This window comes from Haliotis rubra, unplaced genomic scaffold (genome assembly GCF_003918875.1).
Source record: "Haliotis rubra isolate DU_JTF1 unplaced genomic scaffold, ASM391887v1 Scf1185, whole genome shotgun sequence".
NCBI lineage: Eukaryota > Metazoa > Mollusca > Gastropoda > Lepetellida > Haliotidae > Haliotis > Haliotis rubra.
In genome coordinates, this window is record NW_025765098.1 from 191,450 (window position 1) to 204,481 (window position 13,032).

Below are 13,032 nucleotides of genomic sequence, written 5' to 3' on the forward strand. Positions count from 1 at the left end.
ACTGTGCTACGAATTTTTTAATTTGGCATCTTTACGGAAAGTGTGAGCGAAGAAAATACAGCCTGATATCTGAACGACATAAGTGTATATGAATTGGGTTTATGTGCTTATGCATAACGTTATACGCTCAACATTAAAAATGACTCGCAATAAATGTCAAAAATGGATTTTCTTCTATGACGTCAAACGACGACAGAGAGGTCATACACGTATAATGATAAGGGGGCATAACTCCGTTATGCTTAACACTAGGTCAATGTAACTCAGATCACATGGAGAGAATTTGTTGTGGATACGGACGCTATATTTTCGTTATTTTTTGTTCACGGTGAACCAAACTATTCCAATTCAAAGTTCCCCAATGTGAGCGGATACGCTTTGGTAGTTTCACAATTTATAAGAAAAGATGACAACGTACTACATGTGAAAGCACGTAATAGCGATTTGGATGGCCCTATCCGATATATAAGTTAGTTCTTAGATTCCCATATTCTCCTGTTTGTGTAGATGTATTTTGACTAATTTTGCATCGTTATTACCAGAGTACTAGCCATATCTTCAAATGTAATGAAATTGCTGAAAATAATACAACATTTTAGTTGACGTCATTGCTTGTTTTATGCATTTTGCGACGTCGGAAAAAGACGACATTGGTATGCTGATTAGTATATATCTCACCTAATTTCCATTAATTGTATAAAAGGTCTCGGCTTCTATGTCAGAATTTAACACTCTTTAGACAAAACATAAAATGACTGATTTTTCCATTTAAATAGTGTCCTGAATATATCAACAATTAGACGGTTTGACTGTGTATCTTATTGTGAGCAACACGCGCACCTGTTTGGCATCAATTTAACGTAAATGAAAAATAATATTTCACAACACCCGAATATTTTGTTTAGGATAAGAATTTTCTTTGTTTATGATTATGTAGCTATTTCTCTTCATAAGTATGCAATGAAAGATGCAAAAGATAACTTTTTATATATGGAACTATATATTAGAATATGGATGTAAGATTTGTCCAAATTAAGACATGACATGGTTTATATATTTTAAACAATTTTCGTATAAATATAGTTAGAGTTTGATATCCTGTCATCACAATATTTTTAATCGAATATGAATTGATTATATTATCGAAAACAATGATAGTGAATCATAAAACGTTTCCGACAAACGCGCACCTGGCCAATCAATATACATCATTGTTTTGTCTATAAAAAGAGACAATAAATGCAATGAACAAGACAATTCATTTAAATATGTGTGCATATCATTTCATAATATATATAAATCATTTTCATTAATATTATCAGTTTTACTTATAAGTTTGAATTAAATCGCTTTTCATTAACCTGTTCATATGAAAATGCAATATTAGTCCAAATGCATTGAATATTGTACATCATAGGAATTAAAGCAGTTGCAGTTATGGCTACGTTTGATCTTCTAACACTTGTGTAAAGCTTTAGAATATGGTGTACTGCACTAAATGTGTCAAATTCTTATGTAAATATTTTTCAAACAATCAAAACTTTCAAGGAATAAAACACCCTATATGCACGTATGATATGATATTGAACAAGGCTAAATGTAGATGCTGAAGTCAGTTTCATGAAAAAGTATGAACTATAAGCAAAATATACATCATAAGACTGGCAGTGTAATCGAAAGGATTGGGCGATTGTGTTTGCTCTTGTACAACCGACCTTCACCTCAAAGAAATTGCCTAATATGTAGAACAATGTTGACGTATGACATCACTACCGCTGACCGATTTGTAACAAAATGGCTGCTTTGCTGACAAGGGTTCAGAGGATTTTGCGAGGACCCTTCCATTGATTCAGAGATCGTTTGTACATAAATATGAGATGTAAGTAATCAGAATGATTCTGACTTTCTGTGTATTGTTATATGTTTTTATCGTTTTCATTATAACTAAGAGAAGAAGCCAGAAATGCAGATAATGACCGTTGTCGTTCTGCGTGATTTTGCGTCAGTCATGGCGTCACGCTGCACGGAAACTTTGACAATTTCTTATGAATTATCAAATCATTGCATTGTATCTATTTATAATTTCCTATTTCTTGCTACGATACTCTTCCCATTAATATTACAAAGGTATTGAGCCATTGCATGCAATGAATAGACAGATGAATGTTGGAAAATTTCAGAAAATGCTACCCAGTGTAAAATTCGAAATTTGTCTTTGTTTACATTTCAAACAAGCGCAGTCATTCGAGCAGAGCGTTCGTTTTCACACCCAATATGTTTCGTCTCATTTTATCTAGACAGTTGGTATTGGTGACAAAGACGGTTGCAGTTTGATTCTAAAATGTATAGGGAATTCAGTGATGCATTTTTCGAAGCTGAATATGAAATATACATGATGTAATAGGCGTCTCAATACCGGCCTTCGCGAAACGTGATTTTGTAAACACTATCCTATATGGCGTCAAGCGCTCTACGGCGTTCGTGTTAGTGTATTTTCGAAACATCCCAACCGATTCTAGATTCATCGGTAACGTTTAAGAATATCATGAGCGATTTCATGTAAAACTGAAATCAGTGATCATGAATATGTTATTTTTGAAATCCAATACTCCCAATAATTATCCGATTTTCACATTTCAAAACATGCAGCAAATAACGCTGTGAATCGCTATTTCGTACTGTGTCAAAAATGGCGACATTTTCGATGAAGCCTATTTTGAAAGGTCATTTTCAGCACTTGAGCTTTGTCTAAAATAATAGTGGATGGTATCAAGAAACAGGAAATTTCCCACAGAATTCGAAACTGTGAAGTGTATTTGCGATTATGTACTGTGGACATATGAAGCCTATTTTGAAAGGTCATTTTCAGCATGAGCTTTGTCTAAAATTAGTGGGAAACAGGAAATTTCCCGCAGAATTCGAAACTGTGAAGTGTATTTGTGTGCGTGGGATATTTTGACCTTTTTATTGGACAGTTAAAAATTTGTGATTTTGGGTTGCCACAAGAGGTCAAAGGACATATATAATCCCTCATAGATAATATTTTATAGTATGACAAGAAATTATTGAGAATTTTAGGAATATGTTTAATTGGATTTCTAGTATAAACAACCTTGACCAGCTATCAAGTGCTTGGTTACATTCAAGAGAGACAACTCCGTTAATCCTTTTTCATTAGTTTGTGAAGAGTTATCCCCCTTTGTTTACTTGCTAGCAGACGACATTTTCAGTGATCCTCAGTATGGATGATTTAGAGAAGAGGAAGTTGATTTTAGAGTATTATAACAAGGACATCAGATCAGTTAAAGTGATTTCAAGTAGAACAGGCATCCCTTTGTCCCCTGTTTATCGTGTTTTGAAAAATATTGCAAATGGATATGGCACTGAGCACCGGGGAGGCGCAGGTAGGCCCAGAAAATTGAGTGTCGGTGACAGGAGCTTGATATTCTTGTTTCTAAAAACAAACGAAGGAGTTTAGATATCTTAAGGCTGGATATGATTGATAGAGGAACTGTGGCTGTCTGTAAGGAGACAATTAGAACTGTGCTGCACGCAATGGGTTGGCAGAAAAGTCGAGGAATTCCATCACCGATCATGAAGCCTGAACAAAAAGAGCTAAGGTTGAACTGATGCTTTCAGCATAGAAATTTTAACTGGGACAATGTGATTTTCTCAGATGAAAGTTCTGTGTGGCTGTTTCCTAATACAGTGAAATTTGGACCAAACAAACTGAAAAACCTTTGTATCAGCGCCCAAAGTACATTGCCCCGCCGCATTGAAGCCTGCATTGCTGCTCATGGTGACTGGACAAAATACTAACTGTTCGTCTGTCTTTGAAGCTGGAGTTATGTTCTGCTAATATTCACATTTAATACGTGAGTAATGAGTGAAAAATAAAAAAATACAATCTTGAAATTCTCAATAATTTCTGGTTGTACTGTACCTCTATTGCAACTGGGCGGGAGTCCAAATGCTTGTAAGATGCGGCTAAAGGGATTGGATGGTCAAACTTGTAATGTTTACTTGGGTAACATATGTCATCGTATCTCAGTGGCGTAGATCGATGCTCATGATGTTGATCACTGGATTGTCTGGTCGAGACTCTTATCTATTTACAGCATATAATTTGGCTGGGTTATATACATCTGTAGAAATCAAGTTGCGTCAAATATTTGCTCGTGTTCAAATATTAGAAAAGTAGTTTGAATTCCCCCCCCCCTTACTTATGTGTTTTGTGTCGTAGGTCCAAACATGCCATTGTTGAAATAATCGAAGTCAAGGTTTCATTCATCAAAGAACATATCTGATCAGTTTCATAACAATTTGTTAACGTTTGGTTCGATTCTAAAATTATGCAGACACTATCTCACACTGCAGTGAAAGTCTGACTATATACATACTCGTACTAGTAATAATTCAATCTCTGAAATGAACATATCTCAAAATGTAAGGAGCCCATAGCCTGTCTTCATGTTCAGAACTGTGCATGGTAATCTAGACTTGCCACATTTTCAAGACGAAAGCCTTGCATGGGCTTTCTTGTATTATATATTTCAGGGACTTTATGACAGACTAATAATCGTACATACAAACATACATACGTGTGTGTGTGTGTGCCTGAATGCCTCACTGAAATTGTGCACCCAACATATATTCTCACCTCTATATTGCAGCATGGTCATCGATTTTCCTATTTATTGTTTGTTTTTCATTTGTTTCCCTCGTCCAAAAAACCCCAAATAAATCAATAAATCAATACATCATCGTAAATGTAAAGTTTCCCCTTCAAACCGAACGACTTCATATATATAAATTTGTCATTTCACATTGATTACACGTGTACATTGTACTTGGCTTTATCTATTGAATGGTCTGATGTATCTATTTTTAAATTGATCCGTGCGTTTTTCAGACGATTTTCTCGGCTTTGTCAAAAGCTCAGAGTAATAATTTATCTCATTTTGCATTTTGTACCATTCGTTTACCAAAGTATGAAGACATAATTATATGCCACGATTAATTTGGATGGTTTTGCACTGTCTTCGACAACGAGCTCTGGAAAAGAAAGACGATTACGGACGGGGTTACTTCCCTTGACAAGACCTGGCATGGCCGCCGAAGAGATAAAAGCTTGGGGATAAATTGTATGCAGCGATTTTGTGGTGTTTCGCAATTTGAAGAGGATGTAGATCTGGTGTTACAGATACCTTTACAGAAACTGTAATTAGGGATGTGATTTATGAAGCCATTTCATAAATGTGTCGGACTCCAGTAAAGGAAAGGTCGACAAAGCACTCGACGCTTCAAATTTCGCGCACCTGCTTCCACGCTACCCACTGAATTGATTTTTAGTGGTTCGAATTGTTTTGTGAGACCGTATCGGTTCGGCTAAAGGCGTTTATTTCTTACTAGGGTCTTGTTGAAATCAAAAACAATGTTTATTGAAACTCTTGAATTCACTATTCCAATTGATTTGTGTAGTTTATGTGCTACTCTACAGAAGGGAAGCTCCGATATGGAATTCCCGGCTTCCGTCAACTCTTACGGCACAACACAAGATGCAAACATTTCGGTTCTTGTAAAATCAAATAAATTGACTTTCAAAGTTGATGGCGTGTCATCAGGTGCAAGTGTGATATCAAAAAGTGAATGCAAAACATTGAAACTATCAGTCTTTGATGTAGATAGATCACTGATGCCGCAGGAAAGCACAGACTTTGATCTAAATTCTAGCAGTGTGGATCATTCATTACCAACTGTAAACCCAGGCAAAAGAACTCATGAACAGTCTGTTACAATGCCAGTGCAAGCAAAATCAAGTAGAAATTCATTTCATGACTCTCCGAAGAGGACAAAAACCAAATCTCCAAACCCCCGTCGAGGGTTCAGCTTTCAGAACAGTCAACATTCGTCCAACAACATAAGACCACTCGGTAATGTTACAGTTAAAACAGAGCCAGGAGAACCTGACTTGATAGAAATCGAGCCTCCTCCACAGACTGCTGATGGTGTCAAGAAAGAAGTTCCATACATGCAAATAGACTTTTCATCAGATGTACCTCACACGCAAACGTCCCAATCAGCTTTAGATCGACTTTCTCATACACAGCCCACTCATTCACCCGGTTCTTCATCCTCATCGTACCAACAAAATGTTCCACATGTGCCAGATTACACCAAACCCAGTACTAGTCAAGCAGGATATAGTGACCAAAATGCAGATGACTTTTTAGTATTCCAGGATGAAAACGACGATGGCGATGACAACGAAGTTGATTTCAGCAATGACGGTAACTATACTTTTGGTGATTATTTCCAGAGATGTCATATGAATTTTGGACCAAGGCAAAAAACATGCACAAAAATAGTTGAAAGATTTGCTTTGACAGGGTTTCTATTAACCCAAATCACATCTATTGTTCACTATGAAACAGTATCTCACCCTTGGATTATTCCACCATGCTTCGATATAGCCTCTAGAATTGACCACAGCAATTTGTACATATTTATTTTCTGTTCATTGTTTGCATGGTTAATACTTCCAAATCTTGTATACACTACGTGCCTCCATCACCTATGAATATGTAAAAACCTCTTTGACATAAAGGTAAGAGTTCCGACCGTAACCCCCGCTTGAAATGTATTCTATTTATTAGGATTATTTCGAGGGTTTAGGGTTAGGTTTGGGGTTAGATTTTAGGGTTTAGGTTTAGGTATAGACTGTTTATAAAAAAAACATAGGCGTATATTCTTAGTCATATAATGATTAAAAAAATACGGGGGATACGGGCGGAAATCTTTCCGACATAAAAACTGTATTTTTATTATGAAAATATACCCATGTTAGAATTGGTCTTCAGGTGCCTATAAACTTTAAGCTTACTTTAAAATACACAAAGTTAGGACTTAAAACATGGGCAGCTTCCAAATCATGTTCAGGATGCTTTCTTGTTAGTAATCCATATGTCACTACTCAACAGTGACGTGCAATAAGTTCATTTCTTTCAGCTGTTTTGTGCAGTTTTGCACAGTGTCTTGTCAATAATCAGTCAATATTTAGTTAACAATTATGGATCTCTATGATCTGTATCGTCAGCCAGCCCTGTCTCTGGTACAAACATGCCTTATAGTTGTTTCTCTACACATTGATGAAGTGTCGGGCAATGGCGGGGATCACACGGTATTCATCTGGGAAGAGGGTTTGTATGTTGTTGTTTTTTAAAGCCACACTCACCAATATTCCAGCTATATGGCAGCAATCTGTAAATAGTCTAGTCTGGACCAGGCAATCGAGGGATTTACATCATGTGCCTCGATCTTAGCAATTGTTAGTCGGGCCCTGTGCGTCGGGCCTTGGTCGGGCCCTGTTAGTCGGGCCTTGGTCGGGCCCTGTTAGTCGGCCTTTTATGACAAGCATGGGCTCCTCAAGACCAGTTCTAACCTGGACCTTCACAGGTTTGTCGGGAGAAGGACTCATTTGACATCTACTTATTATAATCATTTCATTGGTTTGGTCCCAAGAAATGCACATCTGTTATACACTTCCAAGCAGCTCTATTGGATGAGGATGGAATTTAGTGTATGCGATTCTTTTAAGCACTGACATATTTTCTGAGAATTTCTGAAAATATTCAGGTGTATGATGATCCTGAAAAGCTCTTGCTTTCTACATGTTCCAAAAGTCAGAAAACACGATAAAATTGAGTACAACTGTATAAGACGTAGATTACGTAGTGAAGTGATTAGGAGTAACAGGACACATAGACATACAGCTTCAATAAATGAGTATAGAAATGGCTACAAATGATAAACTTCGGCACCTCGTCTGTCTGCCCTTCCGCCCATCCGTAATCATTTTGTTTCCGGAGCATAGCTCAAATACCATTCAATATTTTTCAACAAACATTGGTAGATATATTAAACAGAACCTAAAGTGGTGCCTTTTGCTATTTACAAATATATGAGGCAGATCCCAAAGTGGTGCCTTTTGCTGTTTGCGGATTTTTGTCATTTTAATTTTTCCCGGTTTCCATTCGGATGTAGTTTTAAAAAAAATCAAGTTTGACTTTAAGTAACTGTCAGATGATTTGTTCTTTCAAATATGTTGGGGCCGGGGGGGGATTTGTCATCTTGTGATGTCTCTTGTTAACATAGTTAGCAGACAAAGTGAAACATATTCACAGAATCACACAGTTATTTCAAGGGTAAAGACAAATAGTCAATCATTATTCACGTACTTAAACGTCACAGACCTATAGTAATCTCGCCTTGAATAGTTGGAAACTGCAGATGCGGTGTCAAGCAATAATCATTCATTACTATAGCACATATACCGATGTTACTCACAATGTTAACTGTTACTTTGGATCTGTATAAGAATGTGTGGTGGATATGCATGGACATATTGTGTTGTTAAATTATATGGACTTTTATCAGAATTACACAATATTTGGATCATTAAAATAGTAAGTGACAAATAGTACCTGCAGACATTGAGTAATATGGCTCAACCAACTCATATAGTCTTACATGTATTAACGTAACGTTGAATATACATCAGTCGTTTGCATTTGATTTGACTAAAGACGTTCATGGTTTCTATTTTGAAACAAATACACAAAGGAAAGAAAAATAATCTACTTATGCCTGATTGTCCAATTTTCAAATGACTGATTTTGTGCGATAATCATCACTGTTTGAACGAACACTTAAATCACTTTCATAATGTTTATAAATAAGGTTTCATATGAGTGTATTAACATCAACGGCTGAAGGACCCCAGAGATCTTATTTGATACAACATTGCCAGTACATTGTCCACAGGTTGGAACAGCTGTTCAGGGATCTGCAGCAGATGTGCTGATGTAGTTGTCTTTTCATGACCACCCGTGAAGGTCCGGGTTAGAATTGGTCTTCAACAACCCATGCTTGTCTTAAGAGGCGACTAACGGGATCGGATGGTCAGACTCGCTGACTTGGTTGACACATGTCCTTGTATCCCAACTGCGCAGATCGATGCTCATGCTGTCAATCACTGGATTATCTGGTTCAGACTCGATTATTTACAGACCGCTGCCATATAGCTGGAATATTGCTGAGTGTAGCGTGAAACAACACTCCATCTAACCTGTTCACGAGCTGTTGATGACATGGTGTATTTACAGTGACAGAATGTAGATTAAATGGACAATGTATAATTAGTGCTGGTTGTAGCTCACAATGACAGAATGTAGATTAAATGGACAATGTATAATTAGTGCTGGTTGTAGCTCACAGTGACAGAATGTAGATTAAATGGACAATGTATAATTAGTGCTGGTTGTAGCTCACAATGACAGAATGTAGATTGAATGGACAATGTATAATTAGTGCTGGTTGTTGCTCACAGTGACAGAATGTAGATTAAATGGACAATGTATAATTAGTGCTGGTTGTAGCTCACAATGACAGAATGTAGATTAAATGGACAATGTATAATTAATGCTGGTTGTAGCTCACAGTGACAGAATGTAGATTAAATGGACAATGTATAATTAGTGCTGGTTGTAGCTCACAATGACAGAATGTAGATTGAATGGACAATGTATAATTAGTGCTGGTTGTTGCTCACAGTGACAGAATGTAGATTAAATGGACAATGTATAATTAGTGCTGGTTGTAGCTCACAATGACAGAATAAATGGAGATTATAATTAGTGCTGGACAATGTATAATTAGTGCTTGTTGTAGCTCACAATGACAGAATGTAGATTGAATGGACAATGTATAATTAGTGCTGGTTGTTGCTCACAATATGCAGATCGATAATCTGAGCTCTGCATTCGCTCATTAATCAATCATAATAGTAAACCCCACCACAAACTCATGTGGGCAAAAGTGGGACATAATCATAATATTGTGCAAACGAAACAGACAACGATTACTACCACCATCAAGACGATCAAGGATACTTCCTGTTGAGACACGCGCGACACGAGTATGTTGTTCACATTGCCGTTTAGAATATTGATCTTCAGCAACCCATGCTTGTCGTAAGAGGCAACTAACGGGATCGGGTGGTCGGGCTCGCTGACTTGGTTGGCACACATCATTGTATCCCAATTGCGCAGATCGATGCTCATGCTGTTGATCACTGGATTGTTTGGTCAAGACTTGATTATTTACAGACGGGCGCCATATGGCTGGAATATTGCTGAGTGCGGCGTTAAGCTAAAGTCACACACTCACACACTCACACACTCACACTCACACACTCACACACTCACACACTCACACTCACACACTCACACACTCACACTCACACACTCACATTGCCATTTTACGAGTAAGGAAACTTATCAGTTGTTATACCTTGATGTTACAAACACAACAAAATGAAACATACTTTCTAAAGTTTACTTTGATGTTTCAGTTTTTATGAATATAAATGAGCTCATCGATAAATGCTGACACAAGCAAGATTGATAAAATGACCGATTATTTGATCAATGGCTCCAGCACTTGTGTTATTTAGGAAATACAATAAGTACTATCTAGATGGCTGCAGATCGTTCAGCACACACTGTCTTACTTGCTGTGGTGTAGAAATAACTGTGTGCACGTTTTACATCAAAGCATGTTCAGAAAGATTACATTGTCCAGTGAACTAGCGTATTGTGGATCTCATTCAGGAGATTGAACACATTGACTTATAAATCAATCAAAATGGCCTCTGAACGCATGAGAAGTCAGCTTTATCTACATTTAGAATCACTGTTGTTGTGAGCTTATGTTCGGACTATTGGTTAAAATACAGGACCAATTCCACACCAATAGAGGCCTCTTGTAATCACTGCTGGTTGTATGAGCTGATCTTTCGAGTCTTGGTTAAAATACCAAATTGTTTTTAAAAAAAACTGTCATGGTCACTCATCACTGTGGATGGTTGGTGCTCTTGCTATCAACCACTGTTTTGTCAACCTTGCCCACAGGCTGCAGTGGTGTGGCTTGAATTTGTTTGGGTTTTTTCTTTTTTACATTTTTTCTGTGTAATGCATATACTGTTAAACATCATCGTAGGAACAAGATAACTTTCTGGATAGGCACCAGTGGATCTTACTGGTGTAACACAATTACTGTTTATATGTGGGTCACAATGGATACTCGAGTCCATGGTGTAGCCTAGTTGTTTATAATAAGTATTTGTCCATCATGCTAAAGACCATGGTTCGATTCCCTACAATGTTTGAAGATGAAGACCAAGGTTCGATTCCCTACAATGTTTGAAGATGAAGACCAAGGTTCTATTCCTAATGCTGGTAGAATAGGTGTCCAAAATTGTTGTTATCCCACAGTGATGCTTTGCATCAATTGGTTGATCTATTCTGGAACAAAACCAGTTTTGAAAAGAATTCCTGTTCTGTTACCATAGCGAACGTGGTACGGCAAGACTCTGTTCTTATATGTAGTCCATTCCTCCACTGGCCAATCTGTACAGGGAAAGGTTTGGGACTGTACACAATTTGTCTTCGAGGTACAGCAAGTTCTGTAAAGTGTTAGCCCATTTATAGTCGGAATGGTTTCATGAAGTACACAAATTGTTGTGTATTGGAATAGATTTCACCATATTCACAAGAATATGCTTATGTTATCATCAAGTTTTCTTGCTTTTCATTTGAACTTGGTAGGAAAGTTCTTAAAAGGTATTTGGAAGTTGGACGAACATAAATAGCTCTGAAATGTCATAAAAAGAATAAAAAGTACTTGTTATCCATAAAACTTGCTGATATACATAGGTAGCCCACATGGGTACAATGTGTGAAGCCTATTTCTGGTGTTCCAAACCGTGAATTTTTCCTTATCCTGACTCATGATCTTTTGCTTATCTCCCATTCCTCTTCGAATGGTAGTGGAACACTTGAATCCCTTGAAGTTCTCGAAGCGTAGGTATAAATACACTCACCCACGAGTTACCTCCCTTTGCCCTGTCCCACGCAAACCAGTCATGTGACGCCCAACATGAGTACAATGTGTGAAGCCTATTTTTGGTGTTCGAAACCGTGATATATTTTGATATTGTTGAATATAGCAAAAAGTGGTGTAATCCAATACTCATTCTCATCTATTTGTTAGTTACACAGTGAACCATATTTATTGTGACACAGGACTATTTCACTGAATAATTGTAATCAGCAAGTTTATTACATGTTGTTACAGGATTTACACTTTGCAAGATCCTCTGCACCCTTGACTATATACCACTGAAAACGACCCTTGAAGATCAGGGTTAGAATTGGTCTTCAGCAACCTATGCTTGTCGTAAGAGGCGACTAACGAGAGCGGGTGGTCAACCGACTTGGTTGACACATGTCATCGTATCCCAATTGCGTCGATCGATGTTCATGGTATTGATCACTGGATTGTCTGGTCCAGACTCGAAGATTAACAGACCGCCACCATTTAGCTGGAATATTGCTGAGGGCAGCGTTAAGCAACAAATTATTGAAAACATGTTAAAGAACACCCACAATGCGAAGGCTGTGCTTTACGGTTTCCAGGATTTTCACCTGACTTGTGCTCATGGTTTTCAGTGTTCTTCCCTCTCTCAGCTCACATGCAGTGATGAATCTGAAATGCTTTTCAAGGGATCATCAAGCTGATCACTAATCCATTTGTCAGGGTTTCTAATTAGTCAGTAGGAGTCGATGGGGTAGCCAAGTGGTTAGCTTGTCACACCTAAGGCCCACATGGTTACAGTGTGCGAAGCCCATTTCTTCTGTTGCCCCCCCTGTGATAACACTGATATTGGTGGAATATTGCTAGAAGCATAGTAAAACCATACTCATTAGTCAGTAGACTTTATGGATAGTTTGCTACAAGTGCAGGGTACCAAATAATCACAGGAATATATACAAGATTTAAACTGAGATTTCACTGTTGTTCCCAAATAGTAGTTTGACATCCAAAATTGTTATCATGACAGTGTAACTCTTGATACTGATTTTGTTAAAATAAGAACAAGTGTTTTAACAATTCGTAGCATTGAAATACATT

General features: G+C 37.5%; 1 protein-coding gene across 8 annotated transcripts in view; it reads left to right on the forward strand.

The window, feature by feature from the left end:
* The first annotated feature begins 5,108 nt into the window (after nucleotides 1–5,108).
* LOC124259944 (transcription factor SFP1-like) overlaps nucleotides 5,109–13,032 on the forward strand; it is a 41,029-nt gene continuing 33,105 nt past the window's right edge. For all 8 annotated transcript variants that reach the window (XR_006893973.1, XM_046694209.1, XM_046694177.1 and 5 more), the window contains exon 1: nucleotides 5,109–6,290. Coding sequence is in view for 7 of the 8 variants with exons in the window: in XM_046694209.1 (XP_046550165.1) it covers nucleotides 5,435–6,290 (856 nt within the window). In the remaining variant the exon portion in view is untranslated. The remainder of the gene's footprint in view (nucleotides 6,291–13,032) is intronic.